Source organism: Durio zibethinus, chromosome 16 (assembly GCF_047325235.1).
Source record: "Durio zibethinus cultivar Kanyao isolate XHJ-2024 chromosome 16, ASM4732523v1, whole genome shotgun sequence".
NCBI classification, from domain to species: Eukaryota; Viridiplantae; Streptophyta; class Magnoliopsida; order Malvales; family Malvaceae; genus Durio; species Durio zibethinus.
The window spans coordinates 23750405-23777578 of record NC_143177.1 but is presented as its reverse complement, the minus strand read 5'-3'; the positions used below and the strand labels follow the sequence as shown (position 1 = coordinate 23777578).

The 27174-nt window shown below is 32.6% G+C and overlaps 2 protein-coding genes and 2 pseudogenes across 4 annotated transcripts; all 4 read left to right on the top strand.

Moving 5' to 3' along the window:
* Nucleotides 1-7180: 7180 nt before the first annotated feature.
* LOC111298412 (uncharacterized) lies at nucleotides 7181-10259 on the top strand (annotated as a pseudogene). The gene is made up of 11 exons (XR_016328775.1): nucleotides 7181-7380; nucleotides 7668-7786; nucleotides 7958-8063; nucleotides 8595-8706; nucleotides 8806-8866; nucleotides 8973-9089; nucleotides 9353-9431; nucleotides 9597-9668; nucleotides 9753-9800; nucleotides 9890-10018; nucleotides 10115-10259. The product of XR_016328775.1 is annotated as an uncharacterized LOC111298412 (transcript).
* A 1073-nt stretch (nucleotides 10260-11332) lies between these two features.
* LOC111297116 (coatomer subunit alpha-1) lies at nucleotides 11333-18097 on the top strand. Its single transcript, XM_022891739.2, has 4 exons — nucleotides 11333-11460; nucleotides 11594-11836; nucleotides 13984-14478; nucleotides 14746-18097. The coding sequence occupies exons 2-4, from the start codon at nucleotides 11629-11631 to the stop codon at nucleotides 17697-17699; spliced, it is 3657 nt and encodes a 1218-aa protein (XP_022747474.1). The 5' UTR covers nucleotides 11333-11460; nucleotides 11594-11628; the 3' UTR covers nucleotides 17700-18097.
* Nucleotides 18098-19089: 992 nt separating this feature from the next.
* On the top strand, nucleotides 19090-25250 carry LOC111297103 (coatomer subunit alpha-1-like). 2 transcript variants are annotated; one of them, XR_002691057.2, is made up of 5 exons: nucleotides 19090-19279; nucleotides 19373-19615; nucleotides 21208-21702; nucleotides 22017-25018; nucleotides 25157-25250. XR_002691057.2 is itself a non-coding variant. In XM_022891725.2 (4 exons), the coding sequence occupies exons 2-4, from the start codon at nucleotides 19408-19410 to the stop codon at nucleotides 24965-24967; spliced, it is 3654 nt and encodes a 1217-aa protein (XP_022747460.1). In that variant the 5' UTR covers nucleotides 19090-19279; nucleotides 19373-19407; the 3' UTR covers nucleotides 24968-25250. The 2 variants fall into 2 exon arrangements, 1 of the variants encoding a protein (XP_022747460.1); XM_022891725.2 differs by having other exon boundaries at nucleotides 22017-25250.
* A 677-nt stretch (nucleotides 25251-25927) lies between these two features.
* LOC149514461 (uncharacterized) lies at nucleotides 25928-26831 on the top strand (annotated as a pseudogene).
* Nucleotides 26832-27174: the final 343 nt, after the last annotated feature.

Sequence of the window (27174 nt, the reverse complement as noted above, 5' to 3'; positions counted from 1 at the left end):
TATTATTTATATAAAAATAATTTAATATTTTTTAATTGTTTATTATTTTTATAAATACTAAATAATTTAAAATTTTTTATTACATATAAATTTTAATTTATATCTTTAATGATTATTTTATTATCTTATTATATTTAATCTCACCATTATTGTTACATTTATATTTAAATATATATCTTATTATTAATTTTAATCTTATAATTATAGTATTTAATTTCATCTTTATAATATTTAATTTTATTTCATCGCGGTTTTTAATTTCATTAAAAATAATCTTACCGTCTATCTAACTGAATCTTTAATCATGTAATTATAAAACATAGAAAAATCAGGATTTCATTCTCAAAACTTGAAAATATTTTGACAGTAAACAAAGTTTGTGAGATCAAAAAAGAAAGAACTGTAATAATTTTCTACTATCCGTCTCAAATTTTCTCACTTTTCTGTCATTTCAAAGCTCAAAAGTTTATGCTTCTTGTCCTGCTTGGAGTAGTTTCTTTGCCATGAGTGGATAGAAGAGAGAAACAAACAGGAGCTCAACTTGGCTGTGGTTGCTAGCTGTTCTCAGGCAACGCTCTAATTATTGCGAATGCAATTCAATAATGATTGTAGCCATATTTAATATTTTAAGAAGTTGTCTTTTTCAGTCTTATCTACGATCAACCATTCTGATTCGCTGTTCCACTTTTAATTATTACATATATAATATATAAATTTATCTGTCAAATTTAAAATTTACATGGCAACCGATTTGCATTCAAGTATTTTTCTTAGTAGCAGTAGCAGTTGATATAATGCATTCTGTCGAATGCCCGTTATAAAAAAAATAGACAATTTTATAATGACAATAGAAATATTCGTTCGATCAATTTAATTAATTTTGAATTAAATTATTTTATTTTATTTTTTAATTAAATTTATAAATTTTAAAATTTTGATCAAATTTAATTCAATTAGATTAATCAATTTTTTAATTAACTGAATAAATATATTTAAGTTAAATTATATTTTTAATTTTTCATATTTTAAATAAATAAATAAAATTATCTAACAAAATATTCAAATATCAAAATGTTATGTTACAACTCTACATTTTATTAAATTAAACGATCTATTACATGTATTTTTTATTTTATATTTGGATTATGTTATATTTTAATTAAAATTTTGATAAATTTGGTTTTTAATCAAATTAATCAAAAATCAAAATTTTTTAAAATTATTTTTGTTAACCTATCAAAATTAATTCAATAGCCAATTGATTAATCGAATTAAATTAGATTGGTTAATTAATTTCATTAAAATTGAATTATGAATATTCTAAGATTGAAGATTGCCTATAACAGGGATTGAATTGAATAGTTGAAAAATATAGCTCTCCAAAATTTATACTTTGAGAGTAGAGGTGGTATATTTAATGCCAACGGTTTTGTTATTTAGTTTGTTAGTAGAATATTATATTTTTAATCTTAATGTTTAATTTTAACTATAACAATGTTAAATAATAAATAATAAATAAAACAATTGGCCTAAGTAAAAAGAATATATATATATATATATAAAATAAGAGAAGTAATATTTAGTTGGAATTTTTTTTGTCTCATAATTGTTAATTTTGTTTTAGTATTGGTCGTATCAATCGATATACTCCAATTATATTAAAATATGATATATTTAATAATGATTTTTTGTATCAAAATTGATACCGGCTAATATTAATTGTTTTCATTAATTTCGATCTATTTCGGTGAATTTTAGTGAAATAGCATGCTTGAGCCGATATATAAATGTAATACATATTTTGTAATTTCTAACTTTTTTTTTGTTATTTAATTATTTTTAACTTAATAAAAAATAAATTTAATTGGCAAAATAACCTTTAAAGTTGAGTTTCTTTATTTTTTTATATTTTATTTTTCAAATAAAATTTTATTTTTTTATTTTTTATTTTTTTAAACAAAATTTATACGTATTTTAATTTTTTTTTCAAGAAAACAATTATACTATTTTTATAAAGTTTAACAATTACAAAGTCTTAGTTAATTTTTTTAATCTCTTTTGTTTTTATCTTAATATTTATATAAAAAATACGTATTTAAATATTATATGATCAAATTAAGTATCTAAAAATATCATAAAAATTGTATGATATTATTTTTATGCTTTTAAATTTATTTATTTGATTTTTGAATATACTACATATATATTTTATAGATTATTAATAATATTACAATATGCAAGTTCATACATATTTATAAATATATTTGTACTAAATCAAAAAAATCTGAAATGATACGCCAAAACAATTGATATCGATATATATTATATTTTTAAAAAATCGAGATGTTATCCATACGATATTAATAACCTTGCTTTGTTTAGGTTCGGGCAAGCATATAATTAATGTTGATGTAGGGCAATTTGCAATTATAAAAAACATTTTTGTGTTTGTGAGTTGTGACAATATTATAAACTAGCAAAAGATAATTATACCAAGACAAAATTACTCATAAGTTAATTGTTTATAATCAAGATTATATCTTTAAATTTACATATTTTAATTAAAACAAAAAGAAATACTTCGAATCTAACTTTTTAAATTATTAAATATATGTATATATATTTTATTTAAAATTTAATTTAATTTATTCATACATTTATTTTTTAAAAAATAACATTTAATAAATTTGATATTTAAAATTTAATACTCATAATTTCTATTTTATTTTTAAGAATTATATTATTTATCCAAAAAAAAAAAAAGAATTCAAACTCACCTTTTGAATATAAAAATATATGAGCTTCAAATTTAACCAAATGATATATTCATACCAATTTACATCTAACTAAAATGAACAAATTGATCAATAAAAATTCAATTCCCTTGTCAAATAATTTGAATTGACACCTATAATAATATAGTAAAGAATTTTGTTTCATGTATAATAGTAATAAAATTTCCTTCTTTATCAAATAGATGCTAATTTTTATCAAAAGTATTTCGAAATTCAAATGGATAAGATTGATATAAAAAATATATTTTTAAAATCATAAAAAGAGAAAAAAAAAATGAACAAAACTTAAAGTATTTTGATTAACTTATAAAAAATATAAATGAATATAATATTTAATAAATAATTTGTGAACATATTTAATTTGTATTATATATATTTAAATTTAATAAATGATTGTGAATAATAATTTAAAATTAATTAAATAAATGAATAAATCACAAAAATCAAGATTTCATACTAAAATTTTAGAAAGATTTTGATAGTAAATAAAGTTCATGAGATAAAAAAGGAAAGAATTGTAATATTTTTCTAATATCAGTCTCAAAATAAATAAAAAAAAAACCTCAGCTTCATTTAAATGTAAGATAAAATTAATTATAATAAAATTTAAAATAATAATTAAATTTACTATAATTATAATTAAAAAATTAATAATAAATTTATATTAATTTAATTTTATTAAAATTTATATTTAAATTCAATTAAAAATACGATAAATTTAATCAAATCACATCATATCTGCGATAAGATCCAAATCACTACTAAAAAGTTTATGCTTCTTATCCTTATTAGAGTTGACAATCCAACCCGAGTCTGATAGGTTTCAATTCGATATAATCTCAAAAGATCGATTGTTTTTTTTGAAAATCAAATTTCGAATCGAGTATTATTAATAAAAAAAAAAAGAATCGAGTCAAAGTCGAGTTTTAGACAAACTGATCTGATTTGATATTATATTAAAATTTATTTTTAATTATTAATTTATATATAATTATATATTTATATTTAAAAAATAATATTTTATTAATTTAAATTATGTATAATTTATATAATATTAAATCGAATCAAATTTAAATATAAAAAATAATAAAAATTTTTTGAATTGAATTAAATTTAAATTTTAAAATTATAAAATCAAATTAAATTTGAAATGAATAAAAATCTATTCCGACATGATCCATTGTAAATCCTAATCCTTGCAGCGGTGTCTTAGCTTGAGTGGAGAGAAGAGAGAAACAAACAGGAGCTCAACTTGGCTGTGGTTGCTAGCTGTTCTTAGGCAATGCTGTAATTATTGCCAATACAATTCAATAATGATTATAGCCATGTTTAATATTTTAACAATTTTTCTTTTTCAGTCTTGTCTCCAATCAATCATTCTGATTTTCTCTGTTTCGATTTAAATTATTACATATATAATATATAAATTCATCTCTCAAATTAAAAATTTACAGGACAACCGGTTTGCATTTAAGTATTTCTATAAGTAGTGGTTGCAGTTGACATAATGCATTTTGTTCAATGCTCATTATACATGGACAAGCAAGAAGGATTGTAAAGGTGTTTATTTGATTTGATTTAGTTAATTTTGAATTAAATTATTTAAAATAAAATTAATAAAATTATTTTATTTTTTTAATCAATTTAAATTTATAAATTTTAAAAATTAATCAATGGAATTTAATTTGATAAAATCAATTATTTTTTTATTAATTAAATAATAAATACATTTAAGTTCATCTATATTTGAAACTCTTAATTTTTTATATTTTAAATAAATTAAATAAAATTATCTAATAAAATATTCAAATACCAAAATATTATGTCATAAACTCTAATACTTTATAAAATTAAATAATTTATTGCATGTATTTTTTATTTTATATTTGAATTATATTATATTTCAGTTAAAATTTTTGTTAATTTGATTTTCGAATCAAATGAATAAAAAATCAAAATTATTTTAAAATTATTTTGAGTAACTAATTAAAATTAATTTGATAATCGATTGATTAATTGAATTAAATCAATTCAATCGATTAAATTTGATAAAATCAATTTATAAATACCTCTAAGAAGGAAGATTGTTTATAACAAGGATTGAATTGACTAGTTGAAAAATATAGCTCTCAAAAAATTATATAAAAAAATTATTGTAGAGATCCGCACTCAACCTGCGAAGTATTGTCTGCTTTGATAAAAAAATCTCATGATTTTATCTCATAAAAAACGTTTCACAAATTGAGATTAAATTTTTATATATATATCATTTTTTATCCATACATTATCTTAATATAAGGTTGAGGGCGTTACAATTATATTTTGAGATTGATTGGACTAGAGGTGGTAAATTTAATGCCAATAGTTTTGTTATTTGTTAGTAGAATGTTATATTTTTAATTTAATGTTTAATTATAATAATGATAAATAAAACAATTGGCCCAAGTAAAAATATAATATATATATATATATAATAAGAGAATTAATATTTAGTTGGGATTGCCTTTGTCTAGGTCAAGGGCAAGCATATAATTGGTGTTGATGTAGGGCAATTTGCAATTATAAAATACATTATTGTGTTTGTAAGTTGTGACAATATTATAAACTAGCAAAAGAAAATTATAACAAGACAAAATTACTCAAACCTTTTATTTTTTCTTCAGCCTTTTTTTTCTAATCATGTATCATCATTGTTCAATATATTTATAAGAAATTTTTTTTAAAAAAATTTTGCATGAAAAGGAATTCAAACTTACCATTTGAACATAAAAATGCATGAAGTTAAAATTTAATCAAATGATATCTTCATACGAATTTAAACTTAACTGAAAAAAACAAATTGATCAATAAAATTCAATTCCCTTGTCAAATAATTTGAATTGACACCTGATAATAATGTAGTAAAGAATTTAGGTTCATGTATAATAGTAATAAAAAATTCCTACATTATCCAATAAAATTTTTTTTATTCAAAGTATTTCGAAATTCAAATGGATAAGATCGATATTAAAATTATATTTTTAAAATCATTAAAAGAAAAAAACTCAAATAAAACTTAAAATATTTTAATTAACTTATAAAAAATAAAAATGAATATAATATTTAATAAATAATTTATGAATATAAATAATTTTTATTATATATTTATTTAATAAAATTAACAAATAATTTAAAATTTATTAAATAAATGAATAAAGCACAAAAATACAAAACATAATAAATTTTATTTATATTTTATTAATTTATACAAGATGACACAAACCAAATTTAAGCATGTTGTTAATCGTTTACATCGCCTACTGGCAACTGACAAAATTCCCGTTGCAATGAAATGGGAAAGCCAAAAAACAAAAAAAAAAGAAGCGTTGCAAAAGGATTTTATTCAAGGAAGGAAATCGGCTGACACACAACACGTCAAATGACACTTTTTTCAGAGCTGGATATGGAAAATTTTGTAAGATTTTCAAAAACCAATAACACAAAAGAATGTAAAGATCAAGCAGCTTGTTTGTCAGCATCATGACACGAAAAAGCCAACAAGAACGAAGATAAGGAAAGCGAACAGAGGACATTGCAGTTTTAATTATTTGACTATATGGTCCCAAAATTTCCTCACATGCTGAAGAGATTTTTGGAGCATAAATAATTCATAATCATAATGTTGGCAACGTTTTGATTTTTTTCATTAAATTTTTTTTATAAATAATTAAGATTATTTCAAATATTTATATTGATATAATATATTGGATCAATTTAATATATTTAATATCATATCAACTCGATCATGTTATTATTATTTTTTATTAATTTCTTGTATTTCATCTATAAATATAGATATTTAAATTCATATATAATTATATCATATTTAAACAATAATTATATCATATTAAATATAAAACATATTTTTATTTTTTATTAAATTTATATATAATTTTATTAAAATTTTAAATTATCATTTTTATATGTTTTTTGAATCGTTTTTATTTTATATCATTATATCATATTTAAAATCGTTATGTCTAATATTAATGGACTTCTGTTATTTGATTAAAAATACCAAAAATAAAGCAAAAAACAATAAAGAGTGATGGTAGAAAAGTGTTTTTTTTTTTTTTATTCTTCCCTTCTCTTTGTGAAAAATTGATAAAAAATTTAACTCCATCCTCCTGTTTAAAAAAATTATATAAATATTCTCCTAATAAAAAATTTATCCCGGAAATATGTAAAGTCCAAACGTTTCACCTGGGTTAACCCTTAGCCTACTATAGCAGTAAGTCCAGTCCCCACTTTCTAGCGAACTTTTCTCAGAGGCCCAAATAAAACTCCAAAATAGGCCCGATTTGGCCCATTAATCAGCCCAAAACCAAACTAGTCGGTCTGTACCGTACGCGATGCGACTTCGCGTGTCTGTCACAGCCCACCGCTGCTCTTCAATGACGAGAAAAAAGATTTGGTTTTTGTCAGCTCAGTTGAATGGTGGTTACTAGCAACCGCTTTCCCGACATTGTCAGTACGCCTAACAATGGCTACAGTCTTCATTCTGGCACGCCCAACCCCTTCTCTTTACTTTACAAAATATCTCCAGGTCAGGTCTTTCTTTATTCTCTCTTTCTCTTTCTTTTTCTTGGGGAATTTTGTTTGTTTCCATGATGGGGTGCTTTAATTTTGTTTGTTTTGATTTGAAGTTAAAGCCCAAATCCCTCAAACTGACTGGAACTGCTTTCTTTTATATGTAATTTTAATTTTTATGACATAGGCACATATTTTTCAAGGAAATCGATTGTTTTATTTTTTATTTTCCTTTTTAGAGCAATATAAAAACAACCCATGGTGTCAATTATCTCATTTTTTCTAATTTAATTTATGAAACAGGTGTTTCATTGCCCTGCAATGCAAAGTCCATTGCTTAAAGGTTGGAACTCTGGGTTGAACATAAAGCAGAAGGAGATGTTCAAGCCCTTTACTTCAATAACTCCAATAGAGTGGAGGAGGTAAAAATTGCTGTGTATTTGTCGTTCATTTGGCACCTGTTTAGTAGTTATCACTTATCTGTTAACACCTAAAAAACATTTCTTGTGACTGCAATTGTCTCTGAGCCGTTTAGTAAATGTTATTGTTTTCGTGTATATCGATGGTAAGTTTTTTGAATCCTAATAAAACAGGAGAACTTTGATCTGTGCAGTCAATCAAGATGCTGAGAAAGCTTTCAAAAAGACTGTAGAAGTTGACAGACTCATCTATATGCCGAGGGAGGCAAATCCGAATGAAGTAAGCATTTTCTTCTCGCTTTTTCTCATAAGCCACCTGAAAATTCATGTGCATGTATGTAAGTGGAAATTCCATTTATGTCTATTAAGCTGAAGTTATGTCTAGAGAATGAATTCTTCATATTTGTTTCTTTATGGACCGATGATTTTTGTGACAAGAGTGCTTATATGTCTGAAATGTTTAAGGAACCATGAAGAAGACCGTAATGCTGCTATTCTCTTAATTAGTTTGGATGGAATTCAGGCTGGGAATAGGTTGTTATTAGTCTGTCTTGTAGGAGATGCCAATGGTAGGATTGCAATGATTTGGTCTTCCTATGCACTGGATTGTCAATAGGCTTTGGGCAACATTTCGATCTATTTAGCCATACATATATTGGCGTTTATTCTTACTTGAGATGGGTTTCAATTCTTTCTATTGTCTAACTTAATTTGGATGCTATTGCCTGGTACAAGGTTGTATGTAATTGAGTTTACTTGCTATTTTCTTTTTCTTGTAACCTTGCTTTTGCTGGGTTTCTCATGTGGACAGCTTCAGAAACTAGTTTTTGAAAACATCCTTGCTTTCAGTGAGAGCTTCTGGATTCTACTTGCTGCAAGAACTGACACTTGCAAATCAGATGATCATCAAGCACGGTTTTTGAGTTGGTTAATTTGAATGTTTCACTAGTACCACTGAGTTTTGACCTCATTATAGTCCCTAGATTTTGTAATCATCATGCTATTGTTTTGTCCTCTTGCAGAAGATTATGAGGAACTGGCTACTGCTGTAATGAGCATAATCGAGTTCTTCATAAGACCCATGTACCTCTCTCTCAGAGATAAAGGCAAATAAATTTGGTTTCTGGAAAGCTGTGTTCTTTCCTTTTGTCATTCTATTCCTTATTGATTCTTTTTCCCCTTTTGACAGGAAAAGATTGATTCAGCAACTGATGTTCTTAAGGGGATCTTGAAACCTGTAGTCCATGAGGAGGAAGGGATTCCACGGCCCCCTGAAGTTCCTGAGGCTCTCAACCAAATGGAGAAAGTATAATGGAAAATTTCTTTAATCCAATTTTGGATGTTATATGAATAATTTAAATTTCTATGTTTCAGACGCCTAAATAATTTTCTCTTAGTACTGTTTCACCTTTTTCCCTCTTAACATAGTAATCCAATAGTGGCTGAGATATTTTTTAACAGAAGTAGCATAGGTTTTACTGTACTAGATGAGAATTATTGTTATATATTTTCTTTGGGAATCAGTCTTTTAATTGGTTCATCTAAGAATAGTTTTATTATTCTTGTCAGCAAATATTTCAAATGGAGCACACAGGGCAACTAGATGAAGGTTTCCTTGCAGAAGTCAGCACACAATTACAACAAGTGAGTTCAGTCTACTGTTTATATATCATATTGTTTTAATGGTAATGGAAAACTGTTCTGCTTGTAGCTTAAGATGGTATGTTAATACATTAAGACCCTTCTTGATTCTGTCCTTGTGAAAGAAGTTGCAATGGAGATTTCTTGCTCAGCTCTCTGCTTGTGGCTTAAGATAGTATGTTGCAAAAGGTTCTGCCAATCTATGCTTCTACAGTTCTCTCGAAACGTAGTTGTGCCAAGAAGGGTAATAATCTCGTATTGCAGCTTGCTTTTTGTGTTGAAGTCAGAAACCTTATACAGCTAATTCGTAACAATGTTTTTACTGCAGGGAATGAAGCGTTGAAGGCTGAGAAGTGTCTTGAAACCTTGATAAAAGGTTTCTGTTTCTTCTTTAGCATTATTCATCTGATAAAGTGATCTTGTCGTATTTATGAAGTTATTCATTCATGTCATATTTATGTGCAGTTCCTGAGCAAGAGTGGAACAAGCTTTTGATTGATGGATTAGTTGTTGGTAAAGGAGAAATTTCTCCAGAAGATTTTTGTGCTGTAATCAAGAAATGGATCGAGCTGACTTTAATCCGAACGATAAGAGGCACACTTTGCCTTGAATTTCTTTTGGCTATAAATTGAACTCTTTTCCAGAACTTTTTCTCTTATCACCCCCTCATTTTTTGTTCTCTCTTTTCAGGATGGAGGTTCTTACCCGTAACTAAAATTCGTATATTTGTATTAAATTTTATACGAAAATTATATGTTATAATTCGTGTCAATACGAAAACATGAAATATTTATGATTTTTGTTTTTATAAACTTATTTATGATTTTTGTTAAAATTTTAAACCAAATTAATTTTGTGTTTTTTATTCGTATTATGTCACTATGTCATGTTTAAAATTATCAAATTTATTAGCAACGAATTCTTATTGAATACTTGAAAGGCATCCAATCAAGAGCAGAGAAGATTGTCCCGTTGCTCAAGGGCAATGCGAAATAGGTGCCTCACCAGGAATGAAAAATGACTCCATAAATGATGTGTTTTCAACATGCAAATTGTGAAAACAGGTCTCTTCTTAATGAAGGAAATGGCACAGTTTGCGAACAATTTTATTGTGCAAGACTGATCCTGTTCCATAATCAAAGGAATTATGGAGTATTTCCATTTGTTTACCAACTTGCATTGTTTATTCATTGTATTTCCAAATGAATCATATGGTTAAATTGATTTTAATTTGTTAAACCTCATTGTCTGTAGATTTATATTTTATTAAAATTAATTTAATTACATTATGCATTTAATAAAATACTTATTTCAAGCCTAATCCAAAGAAGTCTGTATTTAATAAAAGAAAATTATTTCATACATTTTTTGGTGGAATCTTTAGAATTTTTTAGTTAGATTGGAAGATTGTTATATACCTTTTAAGGTATATTAAAAATAATATAAAAAATATATAATAATTTTTTAATTTCGTTTGTAATTTTTAAAATTTTCATTAACATTTAATGATGTATAAAAATTGAATTCTTAATAAAATATTTTTTTATAAAATAATTTTAATGAACACTTTTTAAAAAGTATCCACTTAAAAAAAAACTTAAAAAGTCGGTGATTTTTATATTGAAAAATTATTTTATTTAGTTTTTTTTTTTTGAATTTCATAAAATAAAAAGAAAACACGTACATTTAAAAGTATATTAAAAACATAAAATTAATTAAAAAATAAAATATATCCATTTTTTATCCTTTGAAATTCACTGACATTATACGATGGTTTTTACAATTGCATTATTAGGACGAGACCCATCATTAAAACAGTGAACAATTTTACCTTACCAAAAACGTCATCGTAAAAGCTGTAAAACGTGGAGGCAGACTTATCAAACGATAGCAAAGTTGCAATACTTCGACTCCCAAGGGCTCAAGTCGGATCTTAAAGAAAGAACCGAAAACTCTCTTCCCTTTTCATTAAAACCCAAAGATTTAAAGGAGCTTCCATTTTTGTTCTTAATTTTAGATGCTGAATCAGATCTGAGGTAATTTCTTCTCATTTCTTATAATCCTCAATCTCCCTTATCTCTTTTGTTCAATTCACAAATCCAATTCATTCTCCCTTTTTGGTTACTTGGATAACTTTATTTTGATGTTGGATTTGGTTTGCTTTTGCAGAGAATTGGCGGTTGGAGAAAAGGAAAAGGAAGAAAATGTTGACGAAGTTTGAGACGAAGAGTAATAGAGTGAAGGGACTGAGTTTCCACTCTAAGAGGCCATGGATCTTAGCGAGTCTCCACAGTGGCGTTATCCAGTTATGGGACTATCGAGTGGGAACTCTGATTGATCGATTCGACGAACACGATGGCCCTGTTCGCGGCGTCCATTTTCACATGTCTCAGCCTTTGTTTGTCTCTGGAGGTTCGGATTCCTTTACTTTGCGCCTCAATTTTTATCTCTGATGTGAATGATAATTCTGGATCTAGATTTACTAATAGAGATTTCATGTAGTTGGACTTGGCTTAGACGTTCTAGATCTGACGTTCTTGAGAAAACGAATGTCAATCGAACCATGGATGGAATTACATAGGATACATTCATATATCCATGAACGCATATATCATATGCATTTATTCAGTGGTTTTATGTATGCCTGGTATTTCCAACATGTAGATCTATTTGTGGTGTTTTTTTGGATAAATGAAAATTTTTATTTCACCACCCAAAGTGAACAGAAAAGTCTGCTACTAGTGACAACAAGAAGGAAACATGGTTCATTAAGAAAACATGGAAATTAACACTGAACAAGATTCCAACTAGCACATAAACTCCTATTTGGTGGCGTGTAAACTGCAGCAGGTAAGCTTTGAACCTTAGCTTGAATGTCCTTCACAATTTGCTTGAGGACAGAAGCCTGAGATGGTACTTTGCCTGAATATCTGCATTGATTCTTGGCTTTCCGAATTTACTAGATATAAGCAGACCAAGCCAGATGAGAAAGTAGAGAAACAAGGGAAGTCCCCTTGAAAGTTTGAGCAGCCCTAGGTAGCTCACTTGGCCAGTCCGTAGGATCCCTGTGAATGAATAAGAGCTTCAGTGTATTCTGCCTGACAGCTTTGGAGAATCTGCATGTGATAAAAATAAGATCTCTGGAGTCTACCTCATCATTGCGTAAACTGGAGTTCAAATTTGGAATTTGAATTCCCCATGAACTAAGTCTGGAGAGAGTAGCTAGTCTATCCAAGACTGCAAGCCAGGTGATGAAAGAGTGTTTGAGAATGTGGTGAATCAATCCATGCCCCAAAACTTTCAGTTTCACTGGTCTCCAATCCCAAGTAGATAAGCATTATAAACGGCATATTTTGATGGCAACCAGATATCCAGGTAAGAGTCAGGGCCAGTAGAAATTAAAGACTTGGCAGTATCCCTTAAATGCAAGAGTTTTCTCCAATGCCAGCTACAGGAATTGGGATGGAGATCTGCCAAAAAATCTTTTTTTAAGGTGGTAAGCATACAACTGAGACACCAAAAGAGCCTGATCTGCAAAAGAGAGACAAAATGTGCCTTAAGGTACATGCAAGATTCCCAATGCAGAAAATTTTCAGCCCCGAACTACCTTCACTTTTAGGCCTCCAAACTATGTCCCATCTCTGATCCCAACTTGGCACTCCCTCGTTTGCCCTTCCACAGGAATGCCGATCAAAGCTGGTTGATCTTATTAATCACCCTAGTTGGAAGAACAAAGATATGACACCAATAGTTCTGCATGTTGAATAGAATAGACTGAATTAATTGAACTCTGTCAGCATAGGAAATTCTCTTAACAGCCAGCTGTTAATATGACCTGTGATTTTTGGTAAAAGAAGGTCACAATCTTTATAATCAAGCCTGTGATTTAATGAATGAATAATTTTCTATTTGTGTCGTTTGACTCCTTTTTAGGGTAAATTACTATAATTAAAAGGTATGAAGATGAATATTCTTAAAATATAGAGTTTGAGTACAAATAAGTGGGAAATGGTTTTACATATTTGAGGATATAATGCAGTTACAATTTGTAAATACAAATAGATCGAAATGTATAAAATTTCATAACAATGTGAATTGATTTTTAATGAGATTTGCATTTCACTCCAGTTAGTGATTATATCATTAGAATTAGGGAAACATAAATGGATTTGTTCAAAATGGTTTTATGACCAATAAAAATTTATGAAAAGACAATTTATGAATACAATTAATATTAATATACTTTTGGCTGATAGACTACACTGCCTAGAAATAACTTTGTAGCACTTTTCCCGTGTTTAAACCAAAAGAAATAACTTGCTGTTCAACCTTGCACCTTAGATGTACAGATTCTGTGTGAGTAGATTTATTGTTGAAAAGAATGTTGGTGAGTTTAGTAATTTGAAAATTTGTAGTGCTGTTCAACATGGGTAAGGAAGGTCTGAGCTTAAAAAATTTTATTGGCTTAAAATTTTCCATTTGTGTTATGATTTTCTTTGACAAAGCATAGGGTTCTTGTGCAATACAAAAGATACTAAAAATTGATGGTTTTTTTTCAGGGGATGACTACAAGATAAAGGTCTGGAACTACAAGTTGCATAGATGTCTTTTCACCCTTCTTGGACATCTTGATTATCTTCGTACTGTGCAATTTCATCATGAGAATCCATGGATTGTGAGTGCCAGTGACGATCAGACTATTCGCATATGGAACTGGCAGTCACGAACTTGTATATCGGTGTTGACTGGTCATAATCATTATGTTATGTGTGCATCATTCCATCCTAAAGAAGACCTGGTTGTGTCAGCCTCCCTTGATCAGACTGTCCGAGTTTGGGATATTGGTTCCTTGAGAAAGAAGACTGTCTCTCCGGCAGATGACATTTTACGGTTGAGTCAGATGAACACAGATCTTTTTGGTAGCGTTGATGCAGTTGTTAAGTATGTGTTGGAAGGTCATGACCGAGGAGTAAATTGGGCGGCATTTCATCCCACCTTACCTTTAATAGTCTCTGGAGCAGATGATCGCCAAGTGAAATTGTGGCGTATGAATGGTAATTACAGGAAAACTGTGCCTTCTTCTCCATCTATATTTCATTTGGTATAGATATTGATTAAAGCCTCTTGTAATTATACTTGTTCACCAATTCAAATCGTCTGAAGAACTCACCTTATTATTTTCTTTTATTAAGTTTGATGTGTGTTACATGGCCATTGATATTTTAGCCAAGCTACCTCAACCTTCCCATTATATTTGTGCAGCTGAGAATTTAGACACCTTAATTGATTTGGGCTTTAGTAAATTGTTAATTTATTTGCAGAGACAAAGGCTTGGGAAGTGGATACCTTAAGAGGGCACATGAATAATGTGTCATGTGTTATGTTCCATGCCAAACAAGACATTATTGTATCTAATTCCGAGGATAAAAGTATTCGTGTGTGGGATGTAACAAAGCGAACTGGACTTCAAACATTCCGTCGAGAACATGATAGATTCTGGATTCTTGCTGTTCATCCTGAGATGAATGTTTTGGCAGCTGGACATGACAGTGGCATGATTGTATTTAAGCTAGAGAGAGAACGTCCTGCTTTTGCAGTGAGTGGGGATTCTTTGTTTTATGCCAAGGATCGGTTTTTAAGGTATTATGAGTTTTTGACTCAAAGAGAGGCACAAGTAATTCCAATTCGACGGCCTGGTTCCACAAGCCTGAATCAAAGTCCCCGGACTCTTTCTTACAGTCCTACAGAAAATGCTGTTCTTATCTGCTCAGATGTGGATGGAGGATCTTATGAGTTGTATGTGGTACCAAAAGACAGCATTGGTAGGGGTGATAGTTTGCAGGAGGCAAAGAAAGGTCTTGGCGGTTCTGCTATATTTGTGGCTCGGAACCGATTTGCTGTGCTTGACAAAGGCAACAACCAAGTCTTAATCAAGAATCTAAAAAATGAGGTGGTTAAAAAAAGCGACCTCCCAGTGCCTACAGATGCAATATTTTATGCTGGAACAGGTAACTTGTTGTGTAGGTCAGAGGATAGAGTAGTTATATTTGATCTCCAGCAGAGGCTTGTTCTTGGTGATCTTCAAACCCCTTTTGTGAAGTATGTTGTTTGGTCTAATGACATGGAGAGTGTTGCTTTGCTCAGCAAGCATACCATTATCATTACTAACAAGAAGCTTGTGCACCAGTGTACTCTTCATGAGACAATACGTGTTAAGAGTGGAGCCTGGGATGACAATGGTGTTTTTATTTACACCACCCTTAACCACATAAAATACTGCCTTCCCAATGGAGACAGTGGAATAATTCGAACGCTTGAGGTTCCGATGTACATAACTAAGGTTTCTGGAAATACTATATTCTGCCTGGATCGTGATGGAAAAAATAAGACTATAGTCATTGATGCTACAGAATACATTTTCAAGCTCTCTCTGCTTCGGAAGAGATATGATCAGGTTATGAGCATGATAAGAAACTCTCAGCTTTGTGGTGAGGCCATGATTGCTTATCTGCAACAGAAGGGGTTCCCTGAAGTGGCTCTCCATTTTGTGAAAGATGAGAAAACACGCTTTAATTTGGCTCTAGAGAGTGGGAACATTCAAATTGCTGTTGCATCAGCAAAGGAGATTGATGACAAAGATCATTGGTATAGGTTGGGTGTGGAGGCCCTTCGACAAGGCAATGCAGGTATAGTGGAATATGCCTACCAGAGGACAAAGAACTTTGAGAGGTTGTCTTTTCTCTATCTCATAAATGGTAACCTGGAAAAGCTTTCCAAGATGCTGAAAATTGCAGAAGTTAAGAATGATGTTATGGGTCAGTTTCACAATGCTTTGTATCTTGGTGATATCCAGGAACGTGTTAAGATCTTGGAGAATGCTGGTCACTTGCCTCTTGCTTATGTCACAGCATCAGTGCATGGGCTACAGGATGTGGCTGAAAGGTTAGAATCTGAGTTAGGAGATGATGTGCCTCCTTTGCCAGAGGGGAAACAACGTTCTTTATTGATTCCTCCTGCCCCTGTTATGTGTGGTGGTGATTGGCCTCTTTTGAGAGTCATGAAAGGCATATTTGAAGGTGGATTGGACAGTATTGGCAAGGGAGTTGTGGATGAAGAGGAGGATGGTGCAGAAGGTGATTGGGGTGAAGATCTTGATGTGGTTGATGTTGATGGCCTACAGAATGGGGATGTTACTGCAATTTTGGAGGATGGAGATGTTGCTGAAGAAAATGAAGAGGAGGGTGGATGGGACCTTGAGGATTTGGAACTTCCCCCTGAGGCAGACACCCCAAAGGTTTCTGGCAATGCTCGTTCTTCTATTTTTGTGGCACCAACTCCAGGTATGCCTATAAGTCAAATTTGGATTCAGAGATCATCTCTTGCTGCTGAACATGCAGCAGCTGGCAATTTTGATACAGCAATGCGCTTGTTGAGCAGGCAACTTGGCATTAGAAACTTTGCTCCTTTGAAATCTTTGTTTCTTGATCTTAACAGTGGTAGCCATAGCTATCTTCGAGCATTTTCATCCGCACCAGTGGTGTCACTGGCAGTTGAGAGGGGATGGAGTGAGTCTGCTAGCCCTAATGTGAGGGGTCCACCAGCCCTTGTGTTCAATTTTTCTCAGTTGGATGAAAAGCTGAAGGCTGGTTACAAGGCCACAACGGCTGGAAAATTTACTGAGGCTCTTCAGCTCTTCCTCAGCATTCTTCATACAATTCCATCGATTGTTGTGGAGTCGAGGAGGGAAGTTGATGAAGTAAAGGAGTTAATTATTATTGCTAAAGAATATGTTCTTGGTCTGCAGATGGAGCTTACACGTAGAGAAATGAAAGACAATCCAGTACGCCAGCAGGAGCTTGCTGCCTACTTCACCCACTGCAACCTTCAATTGCCTCACCTCAGACTTGCTCTGCTGAATGCAATGACTGTCTGCTACAAGGCAAAGAACCTGGCTACAGCGGCTAACTTTGCCAGGCGTCTACTAGAAACCAACCCCACAAATGAGAGCCATGCAAAGACTGCCAGGCAAGTACTGCAAGCTGCAGAGAGGAATATGACAGATGCATCTCAGTTGAACTACGATTTCAGGAACCCGTTTGTGACATGTGCAGCAACTTATGTACCAATTTACCGAGGACAGAAGGATGTATCTTGCCCATATTGCACTACTCGCTTTGTGCCCAGCCAGGAAGGGCAATTGTGTACAGTTTGTGATCTTGCAGTGGTTGGAGCAGATGCCTCAGGGTTGCTCTGTTCTCCTTCCCAGATACGATGATCATGCTGCAGAAGTTGGATCTACTTTTGAACTTTATCTTGCTGATCCTTTTAACTGCAAAAACGGCCTCATTGTTCAATATATCCGCAAGTTAAAGGTCAGATTACTGGAGAAAAAGTTGAGAACCAATTGAATTCGTTCGTGCTGTATCCTTTTCTTTGCCTTTTGTTTTGTTCCACTTAATTCTTCATCATGATTTTCAATGTAAGAATGAAGTTGGAGTTATAATTTCAGGCTATTCTTTTTTTTTTTGTTCCATAGACAAGAATAGTCCTGGAGAGTGGAAAACTTGTTAAATGATGATATCTCATAGGTAGCATTTGCATATTGATTTATGCAATGATAATAGTTCGGAAATTTGCTTATTTCTATGATACATTCATATTCTGGAGTTACAATTGGTTGGCACTTCTTGAGTAGTGAAAGTGATATATTTTCCAAATCAAAATAGTTAGAAACTGTGTGTGTGTGTGTGTGCGTGTTTATGTTTATACATGTATATTTGGTCCTATTGAAAAAAAATAGCCCATAGACGCCCTCCAAAGCAGGCCCAAGTTTGCTATTCTCTCCTATGTCTTGTTTATTTTTGGTAGGAGGGAGGTTCCTTACCAGCAACATGTTATTAAATATTTGAAAGCCATGCCATCCAATCAAGAGCAAGCAGAGGAGATTGATTGTCCAGTTAGTTGAGGGCGACGCACGAATAGTTGCCTCAGCAGACAACAGGTGACGAGAAGTGTTTTCAGCATGCAAAACATGTGTAAATAGATCTCTCCTTAAAAGAAGAATGAAAATGTACATTTTTGTGAACAATTAAGCAGGGGCAATTATGGATTAATGGCCAAATGCCCATATTTTTTGCTTCAATTTTGGTCCCTCTATATATATTTTAATTAACCCTCAAAAACCGATGCTTGCCCTCTCTTCCATATCCTTTTTTTTTTTTCATTTCTTTTATTGTATCGCCTAACAAATAAAAGTCTCCATAACTTGATTTGAGAACGGCTTTTTATTGGCTCGAACCTTGAAGCTTACATCCCTCTATAAATTTAGGCTTTTATTAGTATTTTTCCTAATAAAAAAAAAACTTGACCAAAAATAATATTTTGACTTTCATTATTAAAATTAAATAAACTATATTATTTATTTAATATACTTTGCCAAAAACTTGTTTAGTTAATAAAAATCATTTAAAAGTCGGTGATTTACGGTTAATAGTAATTTTTTATTTTACATTGTCATTGAATAAAATATTTTCTTCAGTAGCACCCTAGACAATTGCGTTATTAGGGAAAGACCCAACAACCTTTAAATCATTAACATTTGTACGTTACCAAAAGCATCATCGTAAAAGCTTTAAAATACTTCTCATAAAAAACTTTGAAGACTCAGATCTTAAACAAAGGGAGTATCCTTTCCAGGAAAAGAGAGAGAAAGAGAGAAAGAGAGAAAGAGAGAGAGAGAGAGAGAGAGAGAGAGAGAGAGAGAGAACGGAAAGCTCGCACTTTTATTTTGATATAGACGGAAAGATAAGTTCTCGTCGTTTTGTTCGTAATTGTAGATGCTGGATTAGATCTGAGGTAATTTCTTCTCATCTCTTTGCTCAATTCCCAAATCCAATTCTCCCTGTCTGGTTACGCGGTTTAGGCTTTGGATTTGGTTTGGTTTTGCAGGGAATTGGTGGTTGAAGAGATAGAAAAAGAAGAGGATGTTGACGAAGTTTGAGACGAAGAGTAATAGAGTAAAGGGACTGAGTTTCCACACTAAGAGGCCGTGGATCTTAGCCAGTCTCCACAGTGGCGTTATCCAGTTATGGGACTATCGAATGGGTACTCTGATTGATCGATTCGACGAACACGATGGTCCGGTTCGCGGCGTCCATTTCCACATGTCTCAGCCCTTGTTTGTCTCTGGAGGTTCGGATTTCTTTTCTCTTCGCCTCTATTTTATCTCTGCTTAATAATTCTCGTTGATTATTTTAGTGGACTATGGATTTGAATGTAAAATTTTGAATTGTGCTGATTAATTTCGATTGGATTAGCTTGAATTCCGGAGTCCTTTTATTCTTGTCACTGTATGACATTTGAGAAATCTGATGCATATGATACTGCTGGATCTAGATTTACTATAGAGATTTCATTTTGGTGGACTTGGTTTAGACCTTCTGGATATGCACATCTAATTCAGGGCCAGTAAAAATTAAAGACCTGGCAGTATCCCTTGAATGGAAGAGCTTTATCCAGTGCCAACTACAGGAATTTGGGATGGAGACCTGTCAAAACTCTTGTTTTTAAGTAGCCACCTCACCCAAAGAGAGCCTGATCTGCAAAAGAGAGACCAAATGTGCCTTAAGATATAGGCAAGATGTCAAATCCTCGAAATTTTCAGCCCCAAACTACCTTCACTTTTAGAACAGCAAACTATGTCCCATTACTTCTTGGCTTCCTTGCGAGTCCCTTCTTTGCTTTTCCACAGGAATGCTGAGCAAAGTTGGTTGATCTTATTAATGACTCTAGCTGAAAGAAATACAAAGATATGGCACCAATAATTCTGCAAGCTGAATAGAATAGACTGAATTAACTGAAGTCTGCCAGCATAGGAAAGTCTCTTAACAGCTCATCAATTTATACGACCACTACCTGTGATTTTCTGTATAAGAAGGTTTAATAAAACCTATGATCAGTGAATGAATACTATTTGTGTTGTTTGATGCCTTTTTTAGGATAAATTACTATGATTAAAAGGTTTGAAGATGAAGATTCTTAAAATATAAAGTTTGATTGCAAGTAAGTGGGAAATGGTTTTAAATATTTGAGGATATAATACAGTTAGAAAATTTAAATACAAATATATTGGAATGTTTAAAATTTCATAACTAATTAAATTCAATTTAATGAGATTAGCATTTCACTCCTATTAGTGATTATATCATTAGAATTAAGGAATTGCTGTGGTTTTTGACACTGTGGCTCATGTCCCCACATTGGGGGGGGGGGTTGGTTTGATCCTTCAGGATGAGTGTTCAAATCCTGGCTCTTGCTCTTTCTCTAACTTGGGGGGTTATCCTCTATTACATAGAAAAAAAAGAAAAGATAAATAGATTTATTTAATAAGGTTTGTGACCTATCGGAATTTAGTTATTTATAAATAAAAATTATGAAAGGACAATATTGGAATACAACAAATACTAATGTACTTTTGGCTGAAAGGCTACCCTTATTAGAAATAGCTTTGTAGCACTTTTCCCTTGTTTAAACCAAGAGAAACAACTTGCTGTCTACGTCGAACCTGAGATATTAAACTTCTGAATGAGCAGATTTATTGCTGAAAAGGAATGCTGTTGAGTTATTAATCTGAAATTTTCTACAACTGGTTAACATGGGCAAAGAAGGCCTGAATTTTAAAATTTAATTGGCTAAAAATTTTTCGTTTGTGCTATAGTTTTCTTTTACAAAGCTTAGGGTACTTGTACAATACAAATTATACTAAAAATTGATTTTTTTTTCAGGGGATGACTATAAGATAAAGGTCTGGAACTATAAGTTGCATAGATGTCTTTTCACTCTTCTTGGACATCTTGATTATATTCGTACTGTGCAATTTCATCATGAGCATCCGTGGATTGTGAGTGCCAGTGATGATCAGACTATTCGCGTATGGAACTGGCAGTCACGAACTTGCATCTCTGTGTTGACTGGTCATAATCATTATGTTATGTGTGCATCTTTCCATCCTAAAGATGACCTTGTAGTTTCAGCCTCCCTTGATCAGACTGTTCGAGTTTGGGATATTGGTTCCTTGAAAAAGAAGACTGCCTCCCCATCGGATGACATTTTACGGTTGAGTCAGATGAACACAGATCTTTTTGGTGGTGTTGATGCAGTTGTTAAGTATGTGTTGGAAGGTCATGACAGAGGTGTAAATTGGGCTGCATTTCATCCCACCTTACCTTTGATAGTCTCTGGAGCAGATGATCGCCAAGTGAAATTGTGGCGTACAAATGGTATTATTGGAAAACTGTTCCATCTTCTCAATTTATATTTCACTTGCTAGAGATATTGATTAAAGCCTTTTGTAATACCCTTTTTGGCCCATTGAAATCTTTATGAAAACTTACTTATTTTTTTTCTTTAAGTTTGATATATGCTACATGGCCCTTGATATTTGAGCCAAGCTACCTCAACTTCTCCTTTTTATATTATGATCTTGGCTGTGTATATACAACCTGCTGAAGTAGATGGTTGAAATTTTTGTGCAGCAGGGAATTTCGACCCCTGAATTGTTGTGGGATTGAGTAAATTGTTTATTTGTTTGCAGATACAAAGGCTTGGGAAGTGGATACCTTGAGAGGACACACGAATAATGTGTCATGTGTTATGTTCCTTGCCAAACAAGACATCATTGTATCTAATTCTGAGGATAAAAGTATTCGGGTGTGGGATGGAACAAAACGAACTGGACTTCAAACTTTCCGTCGAGAACATGACAGATTCTGGATTCTTGCTGCTCATCCCGAGATGAATCTTTTGGCAGCTGGACATGACAGTGGCATGATTGTATTTAAGCTAGAGAAAGAACGACCTGCTTTTGCAGTGAGTGGGGATTCTCTGTTTTATGCCAAGGATCGGTTTTTAAGGTATTATGAGTTTTCAACTCAAAAAGAGGTACAATTAATTCCAATCCGACGGCCTGGTTCCACGAGCCTGAATCAAAGTCCCCGGACTCTTTCTTACAGTCCTACAGAAAATGCTGTTCTTATATGCTCAGATGTGGATGGAGGAACTTATGAGTTGTATGTGATGCCAAAAGACAGCAGTGGTAGGGGTGACAGTTTGCAGGAGGCAAAGAAAGGTCCTGGTAGTTCTGCTATATTTGTGGCTCGGAACCGGTTTGCTGTGCTTGACAAAGGCAATAACCAAGTCTTAATCAAGAATCTAAAAAATGAGGTGGTTAAAAAGAGTGGCCTCCCAGTGCCTGCAGATGCGATATTTTATGCTGGAACAGGTAACTTGTTGTGTAGATCAGAGGATAGAGTAGTTCTATTTGATCTCCAGCAGAGGCTTGTTCTTGGTGATCTTCAAACCCCTTTTGTGAAGTATGTTGTTTGGTCTAATGACATGGAGAGTGTTGCTTTGCTAAGCAAGCATACCATTGTCATTACTAACAAGAAGCTTGTGCACCAGTGCACTTTTCATGAGACAATACGTGTTAAGAGTGGAGCCTGGGATGACAATGGTATTTTTATTTACACCACACTAAATCATATAAAATACTGCCTTCCCAATGGAGATAGTGGAATAATTCGAACACTTGATGTTCCAATATACATAACTAAGGTTTCTGGAAATACTATATTTTCCCTGGATCGTGATGGGAAGAATAAGACTATTGTCATTGATGCTACAGAATACATTTTCAAGCTCTCTCTGCTTCGGAAGAGATTTGATCATGTTATGAGCATGATAAGAAACTCCCAGCTTTGTGGTGAGGCCATGATTGCTTATCTACAACAGAAAGGGTTCCCTGAAGTGGCTTTGCATTTTGTCAAAGATGAAAAAACACGCTTTAATTTGGCTCTAGAGAGTGGGAACATTCAAATTGCTGTTGCATCAGCGAAGGAGATTGATGACAAAGATCATTGGTATAGGTTGGGTGTGGAGGCCCTTCGCCAAGGCAATGCAGGTATAGTGGAATATGCCTACCAGAGGACAAAGAACTTTGAGAGGTTGTCTTTTCTTTATCTCATAAATGGTAACCTGGAAAAGCTGTCCAAGATGCTGAAAATTGCGGAAGTTAAGAACGATGTTATGGGTCAGTTTCACAATGCTTTGTATCTTGGTGATATCCAGGAACGTGTTAAGATTTTGGAGAATGCTGGTCACTTGCCTCTAGCTTATATTGCAGCATCAGTCCATGGGCTAAAGGATGTGGCAGAAAGGTTAGCAGCTGAGTTGGGAGATGATGTCCCTCCTTTGCCAGAGGGGAAAGAACCTTCCCTATTGATGCCTCCAGCCCCTGTTATGTGTGGTGGTGATTGGCCCCTTTTAAGAGTCGTGAAAGGCATATTTGATGGTGGATTGGATAGTATTGGCAGGGATGCTGTGGATGAAGAGGAAGGTGCAGAAGGTGATTGGGGTGAAGATCTTGATATGGTTGATGTTGATGGCTTACAGAATGGGGATGTTACTGCAATTTTAGAAGATGGGGATGTGGCTGAAGAAAACGAAGAGGAGGGTGGATGGGATCTTGATGATTTGGAACTTCCCTCTGAGGCAGAAACACCAAGGATTTCTGTCAATGCTCATTCTTCTGTTTTTGTGGTACCAACTCCCGGCATGCCTGTGAGTCAAATTTGGATTCAAAGATCTTCTCTTGCAGCTGATCATGCAGCAGCTGGCAATTTTGAGACATCAATGCGTTTGCTAAACAGGCAACTTGGCATAAGAAACTTTACTCCTTTGAAATCCATGTTTCTTGATCTTCATACTGGCAGCCATAGCTATCTTCGTGCCTTTTCATCTGCTCCAGTGGTGTCCTTGGCAGTTGAGAGGGGATGGAGTGAGTCTGCTAGTCCTAATGTGAGGGGTCCACCAGCCCTTGTGTTCAATTTTTCTCAGTTGGATGAAAAGCTGAAGGCTGGTTACAAGGCCACAACAGCTGGAAAATTTACTGAGGCTCTTCGGCTCTTCCTCAATATTCTTCATACAATTCCATTGATTGTTGTGGAGTCAAGGAGGGAAGTTGATGAAGTCAAGGAGTTAATTATTATTGCTAAGGAGTATGTTCTTGGCCTGCAGATGGAGCTTAAGAGAAGAGAAATGAAAGAAAATTTGGTACGCCAGCAGGAGCTTGCTGCCTACTTCACCCACTGCAACCTTCAATTGCCTCACCTCAGACTTGCTCTGCTAAATGCAATGACCGTCTGCTACAAGGCAAAGAACCTGGCTACAGCGGCTAACTTTGCCCGGCGTCTACTAGAAACAAACCCTACAAACGAGAGCCATGCGAAGACAGCCAGGCAAGTTCTGCAGGCTGCAGAGAGAAATATGACAGATGCATCTCAGTTGAACTATGACTTCAGGAACCCATTTGTGACATGTGGAGCAACCTATGTACCGATTTACCGAGGACAGAAGGATGTATCTTGCCCTTACTGTACCACCCGGTTTGTACAAAGCCAGGAAGGGCAATTGTGTGCTGTCTGTGACCTCGCTGTTGTTGGGGCAGATGCTTCAGGATTGCTCTGTTCTCCTTCACAAATTCGATGATTGAGCTGCTTAAACTGAGGAGTGTTTCTGATTCTTATCTGCAGGTAAAAGGTAAGTAGTGCTAAAGAAAATTTGATCGCCAATTAAATTGCAACTTTTATTTGCTTTTTGTCTTAATTATGATATTCAATGTAATAAACAATTTGGGAATTTTGATTTTGGCTCTTCTTGTTATTCTTTCATGGGCAGGAATAGTCAGAGGGCCCTTGGTAAAATAGATAATGGTCATAGTTAGGACTTCTACATCTCAATATATGCAGATGTCATCTGGCAAATTTGCTTACTCCGTGTGAAACTTTGGGGTTTGACTGGACTTTGTTTTTACATCTTTTCAACTTTTTTTTCTCCCTATATAAGGTCAAAATATTATTATTATATTTTAAAAAATATATTTTAATGAAATATATAGTAATTTTTTTAATTTCATTAATAGAATTTCAAAATTTATTGATAATGTATTAGATAATTTTTAAAAATATTATTACTTTTTACTATTAGTTGTTTTACTCTTGCAATTATTTTTTGTTTGATCTTCCTCTCGTAAAATTGTAATGTTATTGATAATAAAAAAAGTAAATTTTATTAAGTATATAATAATAACTACTTTTATAAAATTACCTTTTGATTAAAAAAAATAAAAAAATTCATAAAGAAATAGCATTATTGTTACATTTGATTCAAGAATCAAAGCACCAAAATATAGAATTGCTATTTGGAAGTATGAGCCAAATTTTCTTGAATTTTTTTTTCTTTGACACCATTTCTTAAACATTATTATGGAATTTAAGAATCCTTGCCCATTAGCATCAGAATCTCTCAATTCTGGCGATATGAAAAAAAAATAATAATAAATAAATAAGAAGGGAAAAGGACCGAATTTTTTTTTTAAGTGTAGGGAAAAATAAAGTAAAGAGAAGTTCTGGGAGATGGAAAGGGCAGTTACGGTTCTAACATGTGGCTTATATTTATTGGTTGAAAAGACGTGGACCAATATATTATGACAGTGACACGTGATCCGCAATGTGTACTTCGTATGAGATCCCAATGCACTAGCAGGATTGCTAGAATACTGTAAACAAGGAACGAGTGAAAAAACAGGAGAGTGGGAAAAATGGAGGAGCAAACCAAAACCAAACCTGAGGTTGTTATTTTTCCAACCAAGAAAGAAGACCCAGAAGAAATTTTCTTCGGAAAAGAAGAAGAAATGAGCTTTCTTATTGGGAATTCATCAACTCCTCTGATTCTGATACTGATGATGTCCTCTCTCTGTCTGATGCTTCTTGGCACTCTTCCCTTTCTTCCTACCCGAAGGACAGTTCGATTCCTGACTTGATTTCAGATTATGATGGTGATGATCATAATCATCACCTTGATTCTGAGCTTTTCCGTGATGGGTATGGTGAGCCGTACATAGGTGATCAAGAAGACGATGATGGTTATGATTATGATGATGAGGATGAGGATAATGGGTATGATTTGGATGATGAGTTGGTGCCACGTGCATTGAGTGGGAAATTTGGAAGGCAAAGGATGAGGAAATTAGGGAAGAGGGCATTTGCCAAGATGAACACTTCAAAAAAGTAACCATTTTTGTATGCCAAGCCTGGGTGTGTTCATGGCAAGCATGGGTTTGGATTGAAGTACAGTTTCTAGAGAGAAAAAGGTAGCAACTTTAGAGGTGATTCATGGACGAGACGCGCCATCTTTAATTGGGTACTTGTTTGAATCTTCATTTAACTTAATAAGTTGTATTTACTGTAGTTTGGATCGCTTAATTATTGGGATTTAATTTGATTTGACTTGGCTCATTTGGTTGTTAATAACCTAGTTATTATGTTAGTGTTTATAAAAGTTTATTCTGTAACCTCCATGCTGCTCATCTAATTTTCTTGCCTCTTTTTTTTTTCATTTTTTTTCTTTTTTCCCTATTTGTGTTTTTGGTTGGTTGAATGTTGATAATTCTAAGGAACTTTAAGGAAATGGGCGTGTTGAAATTGCCAAATAATGAAACAATTTGTGTCCTTTTGGTTTTGCTTGACGTTTTGATGTACCATACAAAGTGTGTTCTAGGCCTGAAATTGTTTTGTGTAACGGTCAATTATGATATTTGTGAAGAACTGGTTTGAAAGGATCTCAGTGGAAATGGATATCTACTTGAGTTTCATATTGGTTAGAATAAGGATCTTTTCATGGTTGGATAGGTCCAT